This window comes from Vicugna pacos, chromosome 12, assembly GCF_048564905.1.
Source record: "Vicugna pacos chromosome 12, VicPac4, whole genome shotgun sequence".
Taxonomy (NCBI): domain Eukaryota; kingdom Metazoa; phylum Chordata; class Mammalia; order Artiodactyla; family Camelidae; genus Vicugna; species Vicugna pacos.
In genome coordinates this window covers 56,094,633-56,115,510 of record NC_132998.1, presented here as the reverse complement: position 1 = coordinate 56,115,510, position 20,878 = coordinate 56,094,633, and the positions used below count along the sequence as shown (strand labels likewise).

The window sequence follows — 20,878 nt, the reverse complement described above, 5'->3', positions numbered from 1 at the left end:
TGGGAGGAAGCTGGCAGGGTCAAGGAGTGATTTGCCCAGGGCCTTCCAGTCTGTTGGTGGCATGTGGCCCTTTGCAGAGATGGAGACAGGATGGACTGAAGCTAGAAGGATCTGGAACGTCAGGTCTTGGGTTGTTTCTCTAAGCAGTCGGTGAGGAGGGAGGCCGTAGCCTCGGGTGGGGCCTGGTGGGCTTAGTCTGTCCTGTGAGCAACTCAGGATCCAGGGCTTTCACTTTCCCTTTGGATTTTAGAGATATATCTGGGCCCCGAGGACGCGGTGTCTGCTTATTACGCAGACGCACAGCTGGTGACTGGATCCGCGCAGCTGGGAACGTCTGGGTCTGGTTCACACTCAGCCAGAGCGAGACTCCTGGGTAAGCAGACCCCCGTCTCCCCATCCTCAGCACGACTCTCTGAGAAGAGGGTGCTGGTCACTCGCTGATTGTCAGTGTTTTGAGAGAACAAGGAAATGGAATCTGAGGGAGAGGAGGTGAGGGGCCCAGGACCACCGGGTAAGCAGGGCAGAGCCTGGATGTGGAGGCAGGGGGGTCTGACATCTTCCTCCCGCCCCCTGTACCCCAAACACAGCAGAGGGAGGGCGACAACTGCTCAGGTGGCTGAGACGTGAGTGGTGACCCCGAAGGGAGGTGGATATTGAGGGCTCAGGCCTTGGGGAAATTTGGAGGAAGCAGAGAAGGTGGAGGAGGGGGAGTCAGAGTCCCATGTCTTTGTGGCCAGGCCACAGCGAGGCCATCCCCGGGGCTGTGCATAGAGGCTCAGGGGGCCAAGGATTAATTCTGAGATACAAGGAATTAAGGTCTTTCCCACCACCCAGTCTCTGAGGGCCTGCTCAGTGCCCCTGGAGGGAAACTGAGGCCTGAGAGGGGAGGACAGGGGACCAAGAAGGCAGTCAGCGGGGCTTTGCCTTCCCGGGCGCCCCAGGCGCTCCCTCAGGACTGCATGAGGTGGTAGCTGTGGGAGGTGGGCTGTGAGGGAAGGAGGCCCGGAGGGAGGAAGGGCGAGGCCCCCTGCACATTCTCACAGCACGTTTCCTGTTTTGCAGTCTTAGGACAGAATTCCCATCTGTAGACTTGTGTCAATGTGAATAATCAGTAAAGGACATATAATAGGAAGAGAAAAGAGTTTTCTTTAAGCCAAACTGAGAACTACTCCACAGAAGGCAGCCTCTCAGGGAGCTCTGAGCAAGCGCTCTGGAGAAGCATGGTTTTCAGCAAAGTTTTATGTCTTGTCTGAACAAAGAATATCAACCAACTCAGACAGACATTCCACCCAGGTTTCACAAAACAGATCAGAGCAGCCCATCCACAGCGAGTCACTGTGCACTTGGTACCTGGGAAGGGAGGCCCATCTCCCAGGGAGGACCAGCACGGGCGTCCCAGGGCTGGGGGCGTTTAATCTTTATTTTTAACATGGACATTCATGCTGCTGCTCAGTGCGCCCTTTTCTTTAATAACTAGCTAACAGAGAGGATTTACAGAACACACTTGGGTTTCAGGATTTCTCTCCCTCTGGAGAAATGGCAAAGTCCACACAACAGAGCAGAACAAGAATCAGAGCCCAGCCCAGCTTCCCAGGGCTGGGGCAGGTCTGAATCTGAGTCTCCCCTCGTGAAGCAGAGGACAGTAACTGTTCGCATCTCAGGGCCGCTGCAGCAAATGCGGTCCTGGGTGTGAAGATGCTTTCAGATGGTAAAGGGTTCAGGTGCTGTTGTGGTTTTCCAAAAAGGCTGTGTTTTAAGGATTTACTTTTTCAAATGTAATTGTGGTAATATATACCAAACAAAATTTCACATTTCACCTTTTTTAAGTGTCCATGTCATTGACATTTAGGGCATTCACATCTTGGGAGCCTAGCACCACCATGCAGTCACAGAATGTTTACATCTCACAAAAAACCTGAAACTCTGTCCCTATGAAACACTGACTCCACATCCCTCTGCCCTCCATCCCTGGGAAGCACCACTGCCCTCCCCGGCCTCAGGAACCTGGTACTGTATGGACCGCGTTTGAGAGGAATCCGTGTTTGTCCCTGTATGAGCGGCTTCTTTTTTGTTGTTGTTGTTGAGTTATAGTGAGTTTACAATATTGTGTCAGTTCCTAGTGTAACGGACAATTGTTCAGTTATACATGAACGTACATATATTCATTGTCACATTCTTTTTCACCGTGAGCTATGGCTGGCTTCTTTTTCCAAATTCATTGGTTAATGAAGTAAGATATGCGTGATCTCTCATTTAGCACCTTTGCAGTTTCAAAGTGTGCAGCTGCGTGGTGAATACATTCAGAAGGTTGTGCCACCGTCACCGCCATCCATAGCTCCATGGCCCTTTCATCTTGTAAAACTGAGACTTTGTCTCCAAAATACTCACACCCTCCCACTTCCCACAGCCCCTGGGAACTCCCTTTCTAGTTTTGTTTTTTCCTACCTTTAGTCTCTAGGACTTGGTTTAACCTGGGTGCCTCATACATGGAGACTCATATGGTCTTTGTCTTTAGTGGCTGTTTCCTTTCACTGAGCGTAGTGTTCTTCATTTTCCCCCACGTTGTACCGCATGTCCGCATTCCCTTTATTTTTCATGTGAATCATATTCCACTGTATGTGTAGACCACATTTTTTTCTTGTTCATCCATTGATAGAAGTTTCGGTTGCTTCTATGTTTTAGCCTTTGTGAAAGGTGCTGCCAGGAACATGAGTCACAAGTTTCTGTTGAAGACTCTGGTTTCAGTGGGGAAGGTACAGCTCAGTGGGGGAGCACGTGTGTGGCATGGGTGAGGTCCTGGGTTCAGTCCTCTCTGCCCCATTAAGTGAATAAATAAACCTAATTACCTCCTAGATAGAAAACAAAATGCCTTTCAAAAGAAAAAAAAAGTTTCTCCTTTCATATCTCTGGGGTCTAAACCCGGAAGAGGAATTGCTGGATCACATGGCACTTCTGTATTTAATTGTTTGAGGCGCTGTCATACTGTTTGCCCCAGAGACTGGATGCTGTTATTTTTAAGGCCATGTTTAGGCACAACTGGGACATCAGACAAGGATATCTTCAGTGTCCTAACTGCCAGGAGGATACAGGTTAGTGGCCGCCCCTGCATACGTCGCGGAGATGCCCGCTGGTGTGGCTGTCACAGCCTCCTCTCCACCAACCCCCACCCCTCGCCCTCCTGGTTTGGGGTCTGATGACCTTGAGGCTCTTCTCTCTGGGAAAAGCTCATTTACAACATCCTAGTAACCAGCTGAGTGCCTTTCAGTGTAAAGTCGCTCATCCAAATCAGTTACTCCATTCCCTGTTGTAAGTTAGAATCTGAAATCTGCTGTTATCACTGAGGATGTGGCCGCTTCTCTTCAACATTAGCAGTACACGGGAATGAACACATATTTGTCTTGACTTCAACATAAAAGTATTAAAATGATGGGCTGATTTTATCTGTCATCTTTATCCTTAGTTCTGAACCTTCCTGAGGTTGCAACTGATAACTCACTCAGGGCCTGATTTTCCCCCTGAGGAGAGACCAAGAGGACTGTCCAGTGAGTGATGCTGGCAGCCTGGCAACGAGGGGCTGAGACCCGTTCCCGTGAGGTCACCCCTGAGGTCAGCATGGAGGGCCGTTCCCTGTGTTCTGCCGCCTGAGGTGCCTGTCTCTGCTAGCTGCTGGGATGACCTCTAATGTCCCCATTGTCACGTGCTCAGTTGGAAGCTTCCTACCAATTCCCAGTGTCCTTCTACAAAGGGACAACAGGCAGGTGGAGGTGGGTCCCTGCTCTGGAACACACAACTCCTAATGTCCAGCATCTCAGAGCCACACACCCCTCCCCACGCGATGGAGAGATGGGGTGGGGCAGGGGTCAGTGGGGGCGGTGGCCCTGTGCCTCTTCCTGCTGACCCTTCCAGTCCCCACCAGGTGATGCTGGTGGCATCTGACACACACTTTCCTGAGCCATTTTCAGGTGACTATCCCAGTGAGTTGTCATTGCCTTCACAGTGACTGAATTTGCCTTGGAACAGATTTTGGCCTTGGCTCTGACACTGGAGCTGTAGCCGTCCTGGGTGACATCTGTTGTCATCCTGGGGTCAAGCTGAGTCTGATTGTATAGTCACTAGATCTTTGGGGTCTCCAAAGGGGGTGATCTCACCTCATGTCTCTGAGTAAAGACCTGCTTAATCCTCACGTCAATTCGAGTCTAGGCCCCCATCCAGTTGTGCGACTGTGAGACTGTGTTTATCCAGTCCGTGCATCCCTGGGATCCAATCTGCATGCTTATCAGGGGCCACTTATGGTAACCAGGCCACGGCGCATAAAGATATTTAATTAAGTTCTGCAACCCACAGTCCACATAAAGTCATGCCGGTGCAACGGGGTTTCTGGTAGCCGGCACACTTGTACAGAAGAGCGACGGAAACATATCCTCAACGGACAAAGTCTATTTTCTGCAGGGCAAAAACAAAATGGTGAAGCCCAACAATTTCCTCCACTTTCTCAAAGGTCCCCATATTTTAAATATTGGTTTCAGTCTTTCATGCGGATTTATTGTCTCTCCGTGCGGTGTGGAGCTTTCCCTCCATCCACTGCAAGTATTGTGAGATCTCCTGGTCTCGCATCATATTTGGACCTGATTCATGGCATCTTTTGCAGTTTTTCATTTTTGATGTCAAATAGCTTGGACTTTCTTCTATGGGTTCTGGTATTTGTCTCTTGAGTAGAAAGATTTTCTCAAAGGAATGTTATTATTATTATTATTTAGTTTTTCTTAATTGTTTTAAAGTAATGTTATTTTTGATATTTCTTCCAGTATGTTGCTAGTTTTTTCTTTCCTGTTTACATTTAGATCCCTTTAGGACTGACTGTTGATTGCTTAGAAGCATTTTGCTGCTTCTTGCTCCTCCTCCTCCCTCCCCCTGCTCCCTCCCCCTCCCCCTCCTCCCTTTCTCTAGCGTCCTCTTCTTTCTCTCCTTCAAGCAGGGTATATTTAACAGGAAACTACCACAGTCACAAAGCAACACACCCTTTTTTGTGCCTTCAACGGGGCCTGAAGTGCAGACAGGAAGTGACCCCTCTCTCCTCCCCACAAAGTCCCTAGTATAAGTTAGGGGACCCGGTGTTAAGGGGCTGGAGGTATCCTGGTTGGACACCCAGACCAGGTCTGGCCACCCTGGGGGAGCAGAGCTTTGGGAATGCCCTGCTCAAGGCTTGGGCGTTATTCAGACTTTAGCTGGAACCCATGTTTTTTCCACAATTCTCACTTCTTCTTTCTCCTTCTATAAAAATATCATGGCAGGAGTAAGGAGACATGAGGAAATACAGGTGCTTCCTACTACCTGAAATTGGACAGACTGAAACTTGAAAACATTTGTAAACCTAGTTGGCTTAGAACCCAGAGCATTTAGGTCTTACAAAGTTCAGTGATCTTTTGGGAAGTGGGAGATGCCTGCAAATGCAAACACTCAGAAGTGTGATAAAGCTCCCAAAAGTCTATTCTGTGAGGCAGCTTGTGTGACATCTGTGCCAGACTCATCTGTTCTCTGCCAGAAACAGCTTTCCATCAAGACACACAAGAAAAACACAGGAAATTACTTGACCGCACGTGAGACAGGGGTTGTGCTGTGTCATGGAGGAGCTGGTTGCTTCCTGTCTAAGTGCTGGGTCCCACCACCCATATTTTAGCCTGGCTGCGCCCCAGAAGGTGCCCCTGAGGCCCTGGAGCAGGAGGTGCAGTGGAGAAACTCAACACAAACAGAAGCACAACTAGGAAAGCCCAACCTGCAAGGGGAGCAGGGAGAGCCCCTGGGGCAGCAGCAGGGGCGGGGCCTGGGGGCGGGGCCTCCAGGACAGGTGACCTGTCAGGTGGTGAGGAGGGGGAGGCCTTCCAGGGGAGGGAGCGGTGCAGAGCAAAGACCACAAACACAGCCAGCCTTATCCTGGGCTCTCATTACACCTGTCAGGACCTTTACCCTCATTTCAGTCAGGGCCCAGGAGGGGTAGTTGAGAACTGCCCTTTTGCCATCTTAAAAATTGCCGAAATGTCACCAACATTTGCTTTCTTTCCTCACCTCCCATGGCAAGACAGCCACAAACAGAAAAAAAGACTTCTGTCTTATGTAAAGATCTGCCTTAAAAAAAATAATGAACTGGAGAGACACAGGATGGACAATATCCTATATTTTGAATGTGAATAAAAATTGGCACAACTTTTTTGTGTAAGTGTCTCAAAATGAAAAATCTTTAGATGTGCAACCCTCTGACCCAGTCATTCTATTTCTAGAAATAGCTTAAAGAAATAATCTCAAATGCAGGCAAAGTTTATACAAGAAGACTGTCCTTTGCACTATTATTTCCCTAAAGAATTAGAAGCCGAAGCTCCACAGTTAGGGGAGGACAACTGATAGCACCGGGCACCCTCAGTGGAGCTCAGCAGCTCCGGCGGGACCTCAGGAATTGCACCTGGGCCCAGTGGGACCACAGGATCTTGTGATATGAAGGACCTTGCAAAGCAAGGAGGGCATGGGCTTTGGAAAACTGTAGCACCAGGAAATTCATCCAGGCAGAAACTTCAGCACACTGTGCAAGACATAATTTTGGATTCTTTTCAATTATAGCTTCTTACAAAAAACTGAATACAGTTCCCTCTGCTGTAGAGGAGGTCCTTGTTGTTTATCTGTTATATACTTAGTAATGTGTTTCTATTAATCCCAAACTCCAAAGGTATTATTGATGCAGAAAATCAGATGTGGGACTGAGGAGGGCCGAGTCCCAGGTCACCATTGAGCCCCTGGGACGTGTCCCGCCAAGTGTGCGTCTTTGGCTTTGCGCAGGAAAGGATTCAAGTGCGAGCCACCATTGAGTAAACGTAGAGTTGTTTAGAGAGCTATGTACTGCATGGAGTGTAAGGCAAGAGAAAGGCAAGGAAAGAGGTGTGGGAATCGGGTGCTCAGGTTAAAGTAAAAGTAGGCACACATTCCTTAGACAGAGCGCAGGCCGTCTGCAAAGGGGAGAGAGAGCGTAAAGGGCCACCAGGCTGAGTTGTGTCACTTTTCGTGGTCTCAGTAGCTTCACACGCCTACAGGTGGGATCAATCCAACTGCCCTGGGGAAGAGGCTGGGATTCCCAGGGGTTGGGCCACCGCCCATTCTTTGGCCTTTTGCAGTTAGCCTGGGGGCTGTCATGGCTCCTGCTGACATGTTATTTGATCACGCTGTTACAATGAGCACATAATGAACATCAAAGTCAAGTAGAAGTGAAACTTCTTAATCCTCAAGGCCAACTACAAAGTGAATCTTCCACCATTTTTGTTGCTGTCATTCCTTGATTGGCTGTGCCCTGCTCTATTCTCTCCTGTCTCATAATGGAAAAGAATCTGAAAATATGGACATATATGTATGTGTATGTATAACACAACCGCTTTGCTGTAATTCTGAAACAAATATTGTAAATCGACTACACATCAATTTAACAATAGCAAGTTGTAAAAACGAGATTCCTTACCCCCATCCCCCACCATGCTGTATGAATGCATTTCAATTTTTTCTCATAAGTACTATAAATATTTAATTATAAGTCGAATCTATGTATTGATCACATACGAACCTCTGCTCAAGGAGCTCCACGGGAACTGGGATACAGACACATGAAAACTAACACACAGCGTAACTGTCGGAATAGCTCAGAGATGCAGAAAGCAGTAAGCACAACCTCTTTGGAAAATTGTCTACCAGTGTGTGCTCCAGTGTTGTAGGTAACTTGGGAGCAAGCAGGTCCACTTCCGGGGAATTATCCAGCAGAAACAGTGCAGAAGTCCACACAAGAGATCTGTACAAGCATTTCCATGGCAGCTTTATTTATAATAGCCCCCAAACTGAAGCACCTCAGATATCTATTCAGAGAACAGATCAATAAAATGTAGTGAATTCATCAAATAGAATACCTCGGAGAAGAGTGTACACTGTGTGACCCCATTTCTATAAAAGTGAAAAACAGGCAAGTTAATGCAGTGTGGTAGAGGTGAGCATTGCGGTTACCTTTGGGTGGCACAATACTGCCTGGGAAGAGGGAACAGGAGAATTTGGAGGAGCTGCTGGGATGTTTGATTTCTTGATGTGGCTGCTGGTTACAGAATTAACATAGGTAAATCTAATCCAGGTGTACCCTGAAGACTTGTGCCCTTTGCTGTAGGTAATTTATATCTCAGTAAAGTAAGTTTATATAAAAAAGACAGTTTTAGAATGAGAAGAGTCATTTACCAATAAGCATATATCCATGAATAAATGTTATCGGTCATTAAAGGGAGTAGAGCACAGTCATCATAATTGGGGGATCTGGGTCAGAAAGCCTTGGGTTCAAGTTCGGGCTGCAACACCAGTGGGAAAACTTGGGCTAAGCTAAGTTTAAGTGAGTTTCCTCAGTTCTGCGCGTCATAGACCCTGGAGCAATATTAACTACTACCAAGTAGTTACCACAGCTGCTCCCACCCTCACGTAATTTGCAGAGTATTCCCTTCCTATCTGTTCTTCTGTGTTTGGTTTTATTGCTTCTACAACTTCCCAGGTGCCCATCTATTGTCTGAATAACCTCTCCTTGGGCCCCAACAGGACAACAGGACTCTGACTTGGCTGGGAGGGAGCTGCATGATGTGAGGAACTTTCCCTGAAGAGCCACCAGCAGAGCCCAGTAGACAGAGAAAGACGTTGGGTTGAGTCCACTGTGGCGCTGGTGGCCATCATGGGGGAATAGACAGAGACCTGTCCCTTCGCTGCTCCCTGTTGCCAGGGCTCACTCATGTTCCAGTCCACAATCTGTCTTCTCTTGCCCAAGGGTGAAGCCACACCTCCTTCCAGCCTGACGCAGATCCGTGAGCTGAAGTGACGACGCTGACACCCCGCTGCTGGCACCATGATATCAATAGGCCTCCTTTACTGCCTAGGTACTCAGCTGCCCCTTCTCTGGCTGCTTCCTCCTTGTGCCCTAGAATGAAGGTGGTGTCTCCAGGCTGAGTTAACCTACAGAGGAATCAAGACCCAAGAAGAGGTTCACAAGCATTCTTGAAGCCCTATCCCTCACACCAAAGGGATCTTACCTCAAAGCCTCTTTCTGGGCCTTCTCCTCAGGGGGCCTCAGCTAAGGTGCTGGCTCCCTCCCTTCCCCACCACACAGCAGATACTATGAGTGGGACAGGGGAAGCCCTGGGAAGGAAATGTGAGTAGCGTGGGGCATCCTGAAGCCAGGCAGGTGCAGAGAGAGGAGGTAGACCAGCAACCCTGGAGGCTTCTCCGCCCTCTCCTTTTGTCCTGGGTCCTCCTGTTCCCAAACCCTGGGCAGTTACCAATCAAAACCCTTTCCTCCAGCTCTGCTGCCAGCCCCACCACTCTGCCAGGGTCAGTGGACCCTTGAATGGAATCCCAGTCTGGCCTTTGCCACCTGCCACCTGTGTGACCTGGAGCGCCGTCCCTGACTTCCCCTGTAAAATGAGAATGATATTCCCACATGTTGTTCTGAGGATCAAATATAACGTAGATCTGTGGCTGGGCCAGTGCCTGCCCCGGAGCACGTCCTCCTGAGTGTTGTTGCTGTCCCTATGTAGTGGGGCCTCGCTGCACCCCAGAATTCTCACCCCCCACCCCCATGGTTCCCTTAGGGCACCTGTTCACCAGACGGGACTGCCTCAGGCAGGTAGTGATTCCTTTGCCCTCAGATCCCCCTGCAGACACCCAGGCGCTCAGACATTTCCCCACCTGCCTCACCCCAATCAATCAACACAGATTCAGTGCTGGGAGCTCCCCCCACGGAAGCCCTGGTTTCCTTTCACCATTAGTGACGCAGGAGAGAGAAAACACTTAGCAACTCTCCATGCACCGAAATCATCACTGTGTTTCCTTGACTCCTGTTTTCTCAGGACCACTTTGCCCCCATCACTGCACTGCTAAGCAACTAAATCACTCTGTCCCAGAGGCTGCCCAGGAGAGCAAAGTGGCCCAGTGGAAACATAAGGGAGGGGGCGCAGAGTAGAAGCCAGGGGCCCCCCAGCCGGCCCTGGGGCCCGTGAGGGAGGCCGGGCTGCGGGAGCCCTGAGGATCAGCTCTCCTCAGAAACAAGACGGTCTCCTGTGTATAAACGGGCCAGCGGGGCTCAGTGGAGCCGCGGGAGCTGTGCCCCTGGGAGCAGCCTGGGGGAGAGAGAGGTGACAGGGACAGATTACAGGCTCAGAGCTGAGGTCCCGCCCCTAACGACCCTGAGGAAGCCCCTCCCCTACCGGCCTGGCGTCTGTGACTCGTGAGAAGAGTGTCACCTGGTACTTTTACTCAAAGCTCTGGATTCTGAGACATTTTAAAAATTAAAGTAACATCGGTTTATGTACGTTTCGGGTGCAGATCCTTATATTTCTACTTCTGTATACACTACTGCGCTCACTAGCAAGAGCAGGTAGGGTTGGGTCCTGGTGAGGCCTCTTGTCCTGGGTGTCAGTGCCTGCTGCCTTCTGGTCTTGTTCTCACACAGCCCTTTCTCAGTGTGGAGAGAGAGCTGGAATGGCACCACTTGCTCTTCTAATAAGGACACCGCCTTACTGGCTTAGGGCCCCACACTTATGACCTCATTTAACCATAATTATTTCCTGAAATGTCCTAATTTTAAATTCAGTCACGTGCGGGGTCAGGGTTTGCACATATGAAATTGCGGAGGGCCCAGTCCTGCCCAAAGCACCGGGTGACTCCATCAACAGTACCCAGGGGAACAGTGCTCAGGAAGATGAACTGTGACCACTTTGTGCTGAAGAGAAATCGTGTTGCACTGCAATTTTGTCTAATTTTATCCTTTTTTCTTTCCATCTAGATAAGGAGTGGTTTTTTGAGGCTGTCATTGAGTGCCTCTGGAACATATTGAACAGCGAGGAACTCCTACACCTGCTGACTGAAGTCCTAAATAGATTTGAGGATGAGGAAAATTTATCAAGGTGACTTGTGTGGGTGCCCCAGGAATGTCAACTAAAGCCCCCACCGTGGCTAGGTTCCTCCTGGAGGGCACACCTCCTCCAGGCAGTATCCTAGGGTTGGGATCGAGGATTTTCTTCTCAATAATCCATGAGGAATTTTTCCTCCGTGTCATTTGCTGGCGGTGAATGGCCTCAGGTTGAGAAGAGATGAAACTGCAAGGAAGGGGCAGGTTATTGACCTTGGACAAGTTACTTAACTACTCTCTGCCTTGGTTTCTTCATCTGTTCAATGTTATTGTGAGGAAACTGAGATAATACACGCCAAGGGCTTAGCATAATGGCTGACTTGTAGTAGGTGCTCCGTTCATGTTAACTTTGAAAAAGCTTTTTGGGAAGAGATCCGGGCCAAGGTTCTTGTTCTCGGAGATGAGAACTGAGCAGGACTTCCTTTGGGATGAGTCAGAAAACTGCTGACAGCGTCAGTTTGTGTCCTGGGGGTTCTTTCTGACTGGAGCCCTGGTATCCCCATCTTAGCAATTGTGCAGACACTGCAGGACCTGGGGCCTATAGGGCAGAGAGGCTGGGGTGGAATTGGATGGAGCTGAGCTGGATCCTGGCTCTATCCTGGCCTAACTCTGGGACTCTGGGCTTACGTCCTGGATCTCAGATTTATCATCTGTACAAAGAGAGATGCAGTTCAATCTGATGAACTGTGGCGATGGCCTGAGAGTGAACCACGGGGTCACAGGTGGGTAACAAGTGCAGGCATGTCGTGCAAAGGTCCAGGGAGGCCTGGACCAGGGTCGCACTCAAGGCTCAGGATGGAGAGAGAAGTTCAGGTGGGGGAACTAGTAGAATGTGTTGGCAAAGGGCCAGGACCAGAATGAGGGGAGTGACCCCTAGAACACAAAGCTGAAGGGGCTGTGAACCCAGCAGAGGTGCCGTGAGTGGGAGAGGGGACAGTTCTTCCCTCCCTGGTGCTGGGCATAGAGGGCCCAGGGTGACTGTGTCCTCCACACCCTGCCTGGGGTCCAGGGGGTCTCCACTGCCATGTGGGACCCTCTTCTATTCCACATAGAGTAGCCTGACAAGTTTGAATGCGGTGTGGCTTAGTGATGACTCCATTGTCGGAATCAGGGGCTGCCAATTTTGTGTGATTTGCGTGATTCTGAGGAGGTTGTCAAGTCCCCACCAAACAGAATATACTTCACCTTCCAACACGTCCAAATGCAGGCCTTTCAGGATTAGCAATTCATATGGATGTTTCATAAAGTCTTGAATCTTCTAGAGGGTCCATCGAGTTGCACATGGCCTTGGGGTGCACGCAAATGAAGCTGCCCCAGCTAAGCTTGAGTTAGGCTGGTGACACCTGAGAGCTCAGGGGTACAGGGTGGTGGGTTGGGAGTCAGTGAGGTGGGCTGGAGAGTCCAGGGGGAACCAGGGTTAATAGCCTCTCTCCTGATTCCCAGTCAGTTGGGGAAGTGGTTTGACCCAGTGACCTTCAACTGGATGGATACAGGGCATCAGGCTTGGAAGAGGGCATAGGTCACGGAAGTGATCCCTGAGGACCCCTCTAGCTGTGAGTTTTGGTCTTAAAACAAATTCTATGTACGTGGTGTTAGCCAGACTGCAAAGTCTGAGTGCACAGTCCCCAGATTGTCCTAACTCTTGACAACAGTGACAAATTTGGAGGATGCCCCATCCACCCTCTGGTTGGAGAATTCCTGAGAAGGATGCACAGGACTCCCTGACAGCTGGCACACTCCCAGTTCAGGTTTAGTACAGGGAAGGAAGCGGGTTGCCAGCAGCCACAGGGCAGAGTCTGGGAGGGTTTCAAACATGAAGCTTCTCTTGTCCTCAGGACGCATTACTGTCCTGTGGTCAGTGTGTCAGTGCACGTGGGGCACAGCCAACCAGGGATGCACACAGTGTTTAAAAAAATGGTCCTGATAGTCTTTAATCTGATGAGGCAGGCAGCATTCAGGACAGTGGTGACAGGTGTGGAGCCCATTGCTGTAGAGCAGACACATGGGCTCAAGCCCGAACACAGCACAGACACTGGGGGTTTATAGCCAAGGAGCAGAGTGAGGGGTGGTGGAGGGAAAATTACTGAGAGGAGACACCAAGGGGAGGGGATTCCTGTTTATCTTTCCTAACAGGATTCTCACTAAAGGCAGGACTAGGGCGGATGCTTCAAAGGTGGGAGATGAGGAATTGGATCAGGTATCAAAGGTGATTGGATCTCAGAGTGGATGAATCTAACTATGTGGATTTAGCAGGGTTCTTGCTGAGACTGGGTGGTAGGGGCCATCGGGGACAGGACAGGGAAGGGGAAGGTGTAGGCCTGCTTGAGAAGAGGACTCAGAAGAGCCTGACTAACGCTTCGTGAAGGAGAGAATGTCAGGCACCCCGAGCCTCAGTGCACAGTGTCCTCCTGGGGCTCAATCACAGGCTGCCCGCCCGGCTGACCTGAGTCTCCAGCCCCTCCAACAGGTCAGACCAACACCCTCGTGTCCACTTCCCCCAGAGGTCAGGACTGACACCACGTGACCCTGAGGCCCATCACGCATCAGCCTGGCCGATTGTCAGCGGCCAGGGGCCCAGGCAAACCAGGGCACTCCTATCAGCCAGAACATTCTAGGGGCTTAGGGATCACTTCCCTTAGCCAAGGGCAAAAGCAGGTTGATTCCTCACTGCACCCTAAGCTTCTCTGAATGAGGGCTTCTCTGCTCCAGTCCCACTTCTCTGTGTTTATCTGCGGAGGTCCCGCTCTACAAGCACCTTGGAGGTGACGGTGCTGACCTGCCTCTGAGTCAGAATGTGTCTTACCAAATATCTACCACCTAAGAGTATCCTAAAATGACTTACGCTTTTTTTCTGCTGTCTTTGAACAAATAAAATGGAGCCTCTGCAATGTACAAAACATGTGCATAGTGTTGATCCAAAAAAACTTACATTTGTAAAAGTCTTTTCTCTTTGGTTTAGAGTAAAATGTCTGTGATTTATGCAGGATGAATCTTGTTGAGGGTGTTTTACGGAGAACTCCAAAGTTCCTTTCTTAATCTCTTGACCTTCACGGTTACAGGGGAGAGTCAGCTGCACTACGCGAATACCTGGATGACCTGAAGACACTCTTGGCCCTCAAGAACAAATACAGCCTGCTAAAGGAGCAGCTGAATAGGAAGAGGTTTTTAAAGAAGTTTCCTCAGGTGAAACGAGGGCTTGAGGAAACAATAGAAAAGCTCCGTGCACTTGCAGACAAGGTGGACAAGGTTCACAGGGACTGCACCATCGCCCAGGTGGCAGCCGCATCTGCTGGTGCTGTGTCTGGCATCCTGACCATTGCTGGCGTGATTCTGGCCCCTGTGACAGCGGGGGTCAGTCTGGCACTCTCGGCAACTGGGTTAGGGCTGGGGGCTGCAGCTGCCCTGACCGGTGTGGCCAGCACTGTCGTGGAACATGTTGTCACGTCATCAGCAGAAACTGAAGCCAATGACCTAATGTCAACTGCCATCAACAGATGGAAAATCGTCAAGGAGGTTCTACTGCAGCGCCAGTCCCAAATTGTTTCTGCAGCAGAGAAACTCAAAGAAGCCGTGCTACAGATTGAAAAGATTATCCGGGCCATCGAGCTGCTCAAAGCCAACCCTGGCTTAGCAGCAGATGTGCAGCGCTTCCTGACCACTGGGCAAATCTCAGTCCAAAGCAGCAGGCAGGTGCAGGAAGTTCTTAAAGGCACAGCTCTGGCAATGAGCACAGGAGCCCGGGTCATTGGTATGGCCGCTGCAGGTGTCTCCCTTCTGCTGAATGTGGGCTTCCTTGTGAAAGAGTCACTGCACTTGCATGAGGGGGCAAAGACGGAGTCAGCTGAACGGCTAAGACAGCAGGCCCTGGAGCTGGAGAGAAGGTTGGAGGAGCTCACTCAGACCTACGAGAGTCTGCTGTAGGGTCCGAGTCTCCCTCAGTCCCCCGACCCAGAGCAGTGCAGGGAGCAGAGGCATGTGAGTGGCCAACATGCAGAGGTAGCTTTTAAGAGGGGGAAAGGGGCCAAAAAACTTATGGACCTGGATGTGAAGGAATGTTGCATTTCTTGGTCTGAGCGCAGCCAGGCAGCGGTTCATGCATGTGGTCAAAGAAAAGAAAGGGGCCTAAAGCCTGGAATAAGGGCGGAGGGGGAACAAGAGAGTAAGGGAAAGAGAGAAACCATGTATCATGGACAAAGAAGACCCTGGGGGCCTGAATAAAGAGAGAGGATGGAGGATCAAGGAACAAGAAGGCTGCAAACAGAAAAGAATAATAAATGGAGAAAGTCAAAGAGTTGGGACTCTTGGATGGAGGGAGAGGTGGCAGTTGCTCCTCTATCGCCCCTCCCCAGGGTCTGATGTCCCTACCAGAAGAGAGTCTTCCTGGTGGGGGTCCCCAGCCCTCCTTTTCCAGCATGAATTCATCTTTGACTTGCAGCAGGTTTATCTGAATTAGACAGTGATGTCGTCAGGATGATGATGATGATGTTGGTGATGACACTCCAGGGAGTGGAATATTTGTCAAGTTGCCAGGTGCCCTGTGGGACCAGGGTGCACTGAGAGACCAATGAAGTTCCTGTGAAACATCAAATGCTGTGTTGGAATAGAGGTTGATATGAAAAACAAAACAAAAGAAAGAAAGAAAAATGAATCCAGATGCCAGCAACAGGACAAGGAATATTGTGATGTGTCCAGGAGATCAACTAGCTTGGGACCAAGAGCTTCAGCCTCACTGAGCTTCAGCTTCTTCATCAGTTGAGGGTGGTGTGGGACCAGATATTTCAGATCCCCCTGGCTCTCCCCACCTTGTGTTCTATAACCCTTGGTTCAATACATATGCACTGATTCACTCAGCCTTTCTTTGTTAATTGTCAGGCTCTGCTGGGCACCATACGGGACTGCCCTTCCCTAGGAGCCTGTCTTCCAGGATCGCAGGGAGCAAGTCCTCCATCACTCCTCCTGCTTGCCTGCTGGGCTCCCACGCTCCCGTCCAGTCTACCTTGATGATGGACAGTCCATCTTGTATAGGTAGATGTAACTTCCCTACCAGTCAACTTGTTTATAAAGCCGATTTTGAAAGTGCTAGGCTGCCTGGAAAAGGGAGGAGATTTGCAGCCACAAAGGGTATCATCATTGACTATTATTTCTCTTTGATTTGGAGATCTTCTGGTGAGCATTCCACAAGACGGTCCCTGTTGTTTTGGGGGAATACCCTTAAGAGATGTTCCCCAGCAATCCCACTCCTGGGCATATATCCAGAAGGAATTCTAATTCAAAAAGACACCTGCACCCCAGTGTTCATAGCAGCACTATTTGCAGTAGCCAAGACATGGAAACAACTTAAATGTCCATCAACAGATGACTGGCTAAGGAAATAGTGGTATATTTATATAATGGAATGTTATGCAGCCATAAAAAATGACAACATAGTGCCATTTACAGGAACATGGATGTCCCTGGAGAACGTCATTCTAAGTGAAATTAGCCAGAAAGAGAAAGAAAAATAACATATCATATCACTGATATGTGGAATTTAAAACAAACAAAGAAGAAGATAAATGAACTTAAATATAACAGAAACAGACTCATACACATAGAATACAAACTTGTGGTTGTTTGGGGAGTGGAAGGGACAGGCTGGGAGTTTGATATTAATAGATACTGACAGGTATATATAGAATAGATAAAGAAATTTATACTGTATAGCACAGGGGAGTATAGTCAAGATCTTATAGTAGCTCACAGTGAAAAAGAATATGAAAGTAAATATATGTATACTCATGCGTGACTGAAAAATTGTTCTGTACAGCAGAAATTGACACAACGGTGTAAACTGACTATAACTCAATTTAAGAAAAAAAAAAAGAGGTATTCCGCAGCAGTCCAGCTTTGGCTGGAGCCACTGTGCTAGGCAGAAAGCCCAGCAGAATTTGAGAGAGTCTGAGTACTGATAATTTCGTTTAAGTACGGGATTTGGCCTTTCTGGATTTTTCAGTGATGTCGCTCATTTTTGCAATTTGGAGTTAGGTTTCTACCTCCTACAATCAAAGAGGTCAACTTTTGGGGCCCCTGGAGGTAACGGGCTTGTTTCATGGGGAACAATTCTCTTCTCCCCCATTCAGCATCTACTGTCTTCTTCCTACTTGGGGGGTTTTTCCGCCATATGTGGTCACAACACCCTCTCTATGTGGAAGCCAGAGAGACCAGATTCCCCTTTTCTCTCCTGCCCCCTAGCATCCAGGGCTCCTACTCAAGACCTAGGTTTGACTGACTAGCTGCTTCCACATGGGGTCCAGAATATGAAGCAAGTGAGGCAAAGACCTAGGGTGCTTAGAACCAATTCTCAGTGTCATCAGCAAGACTGCTCAGGAGGGAATGGGGGCGGGAATGGGAGCGCCCACCACTTGCACCGCTGGGGGTGGTACCTGAAGGTGGCAAGAGGCAGAGGCAGTGCCTTGACCCTACTGTTCTTGACAGAAGATGACTTTCTTGCTCTCTACCTTCAACACCATCATGGTGCCTTGATCTACAGTGTTTTCCAAGTCTGGACTCCAGCCTCCTACTGATTAGGGGTAATATTCCAATAAATTTCCTTTTTTTTTTTAAATTGAGAAAGCAGAATTGGTACCTCGCTTGCATCTAAGAAGACTGATACATCCAAGAACTGGAGCCTGTGTTTATGTCCTTTATTAACATTAACAGGACATCTTAGGAATGGCCACTTCCATTAGGGTTTCCACCTAATTAGGTTTATGAACTCCCACCATTGTTTCCCAAGACACGTCGCTGGTTGGCACTGGACAAACTGGAGAGGTGAATGAACATGTGTGTCAGTGGAATCACTACTCTTGCTTCCTTTAAGCCTTGATGATGGCACCTGTCTCTGTAATTCCTCCAAGAATTTGGTGTGGATTTTGATTTAAGTATTTTGACAGAGATGTAAAAACCCAATGGCTTGCATTGGTTTATCTCACTGTAATAGCCCTCATTCATGGGTTTGGATAAACAATCCCTAGCTCCCAAGAGTACCCATTCCAATGATATACTCAGGAGCTTAGAAAATGGTGACCAGGTGAGAGGAGGGTCCCCGTGGACCTCTTGTGGGGTGAATTCATATCAGACATGCATTTATTACCGACCACTGTAAGCATCCCCTCTGTCCAAAAGACCATGGTCTGGCTCATTCTGGGCTATTCTGGGTCCCAGAAGTTAGTGTAAAGTTGGAGCCAGTACCAACAGTCCAGGTTGGTTGTGTTTCCTTTAACCAGCACTGTTCCCTAAGGGGATGCTCCCAGGCCATGGCGGGCAGGTAGGAGGAGTGACCGCACGGTGTATGACAGGCCCGTTCTGACTCCTGGCCACCCTTTCCTTCAAGGTCCCTGGTCCATCCTATGACTTGGGTCTGAGAATCGGGTGACAAGCAGAGCCCATCCAGCACGCTGACCCATGTCTGCTCTTTGCTCACCAGATTTCGGGTCTTACAAAGTAAGTGGACCATCCCTCGGTTCTATTGCTGGGAAGCTCTGCATGTCTCACCTGAGCCCTGATCACCTGCCCTCCTGGCTGCCGGACACAACACCCACGCTCTCTCTTCTTCTGCTGTGACTTGCCTCCCTCAGGGTTGACCTCTTGGAATTTCTCAACCTACAGAGATCGGGGTCCCAGCTCCACCCCACCCCCATCTAGAGAGCTCCTAAATCATCCATTTCTTCCTGGGGTCAGAGGAGAGGGGGTCTCCTGGGCCCTGGCAGGAAACACAGTGCACGTGGGAAATCCACGAGAGATCAACTCTAATCCTCCAGTCCCTGCACTCTTGGATTCGTCCTTCTTCTCAATGCCAAGTGCTTCCTGACTTGCAGTATCACCAAGAGGTGCTCAGCATATGGTTAAGGTAGATCAGCCCTAGGTGTGGTTAGGATCACAGCCCTCTGCAGGGGTACCCGGGGTCAGCGGGGGACCGACATGGTAGCAAAGACAGAATTCCATTCCACCTTCCTCTGGGAACTCATTTGACTCCACCCTACACATTCTCTCCAGACCTGTAGAGCTTTCATAGTTCATTCGTTCTCTGACTTTGGTGTCTCTTTTCTTTCCAATTCTGCCTTTCACCCTGGGGGCCAGGCTGACTTCAAGTGTTGGTTGCCCTGCACCAGAGAATGGGGTCCAGGCAAATGGGTGTCAAAGTGCCCTTAGATATGGATTGTACCTGGGATCCTTGAAGTCCCTTCGGGTGTCCCTATGGCAATTTTCTGGATGCAACTAGGGGTAGGCTGAATAGTTTCCCCTCCCCCACCAAAGATGCCTGTGTCCTAATCCTTGGAACCTAGGAATATGTTCATTTACTTAATAAAAGGGACTTTGAAGATGAGATTCAGGTAAGGATCTTGAGACAGGGAAATTATCTGGGATAATTGGGGTGGATCCAATAAAATCACGAAGGTCCTGATAAGAGGGAGGTGAGAGGGTCAGAAGGAAGAAAGGGAGACATGAGGATAGAAAGAGATTGGAAGATGCTATGCTGCTGGCTTTGAAGATGGAGGAAGGGGCCGGGAGCCAAGGAATGTAAGTAGCTCTGGAAGCTGGAAGAGGTAAGGAAATGCATTCTCTCTCAGAGCTTCCAAAAGGAATGCAGCCTCCTACGCTTCGATTTTAAGACATCTGTGCTTCTTAACTGTAAGAGAATAAACCTGGGTTGTTTTAAGCCATTGAATGTATGCTTATTTGTTACAGCAGCCGCAGGAAATTAGCATGCAGCTCATCCCCATCTGTGCCTTAATTATCACTGAAAAGATCTAGTGAGGATTGAATTCATCACGTGAATCAGAAACCTCCAGAATCCATCTCTGACTTTAGTTCTTATAGGACAGTTTTCCAGCTGAAAACATAAACAGCTAGAATTTATTTGATGCCTTGAGGAGAAGTTTCAAGATGTCATCCGAGTGTTTGTCTGAAGCATCAGAAGCGACTGTCCTCCTCCAGATCCCAGCCTTTCTGGTCCCTTCCGCACTGACAGCGGCTGCCTCCCAGAATACAGAGGGGAGGGGCTTCCCCATGTCCTGGTCCCCCAACCCCTCTCAGCCAGAAAACCAATTCCAAACATGCCAGCCCTCCTGAGGGTCTGTGGGCTGCCACCAACTCTTGGGTACCCATTTCTGTGTCAGTCAAGATTCTTTGGTTGCAAGCAAAACAATAGCAACCAAGAAAAATAAAGACAAAGTCAAATGCAAGAACAAAAACAAAAACCAAGTAACTTCTGGCAAACTCAAGAACAGAGGTATTTACTGGAATGATCCAGAATGTTCACGGAATTAAAGAAATTCACAGACACAGACATACATAGTTTCAGACACACATAGACACACATACACAACTTCAGAAGCAGGCTTTGGGAAGAGCAGGAGCCCAGAAAGCCTTAGTGATCCCAGCGGAGGAGATGTGGTTCCCTCCCGGCCTCAGCTCCGCAGCTTCTGTCTCTGAGGATTTTCGCCCAGGCTTTCTGATTTCCTGGGGAGAGATTCTGATTGGCTCAAGGGGGCCTTAGAGCCATCCTCCATGGCTACGGGACAGGGTAAATGTGCAGAGAGGCAGGAGGCATTGTCCTGAGCAGGTGGGCACCCCAATTAGGCCTTTGCAGAAGCTCCCGTCTCCCCCTGCGGGGCAGTAGGGGAGCAGGACCTCCACCCTCTGCCCTCCTCCCTCACTAGTAAGCATCCCCTTAAGGGAGTGGGGCAGGCCCCTGAAGTGATGGATGGCTGTGTTACTAGTGGGCAGGGGTGCTGATCCTTAAAAGCTTCAGGCTTCCTCCTCACTCCCCACCTCACGGAGGCACCCACAGATCAAGGCTCTCCCCTTCCCCACCAGGGATTCATGTGATTCCCTCTTCCTTCTTTCTTCCCCAGACCCCACCAGATTTCCCTTCCT

The 20,878-nt window shown here is 49.4% G+C and overlaps 1 protein-coding gene across 1 annotated transcript; it reads left to right on the top strand.

Moving 5' to 3' along the window:
• Window positions 1-253: 253 nt before the first annotated feature.
• LOC102545289 (apolipoprotein L3-like) lies at window positions 254-15,806 on the top strand. The gene is made up of 4 exons (XM_072973942.1): window positions 254-373; window positions 8,822-8,930; window positions 10,835-10,955; window positions 14,020-15,806. Exons 2-4 carry the CDS (start codon window positions 8,900-8,902, stop codon window positions 14,879-14,881), a joined length of 1,014 nt encoding a protein of 337 aa, XP_072830043.1. The 5' UTR covers window positions 254-373; window positions 8,822-8,899; the 3' UTR covers window positions 14,882-15,806.
• Window positions 15,807-20,878: the final 5,072 nt, after the last annotated feature.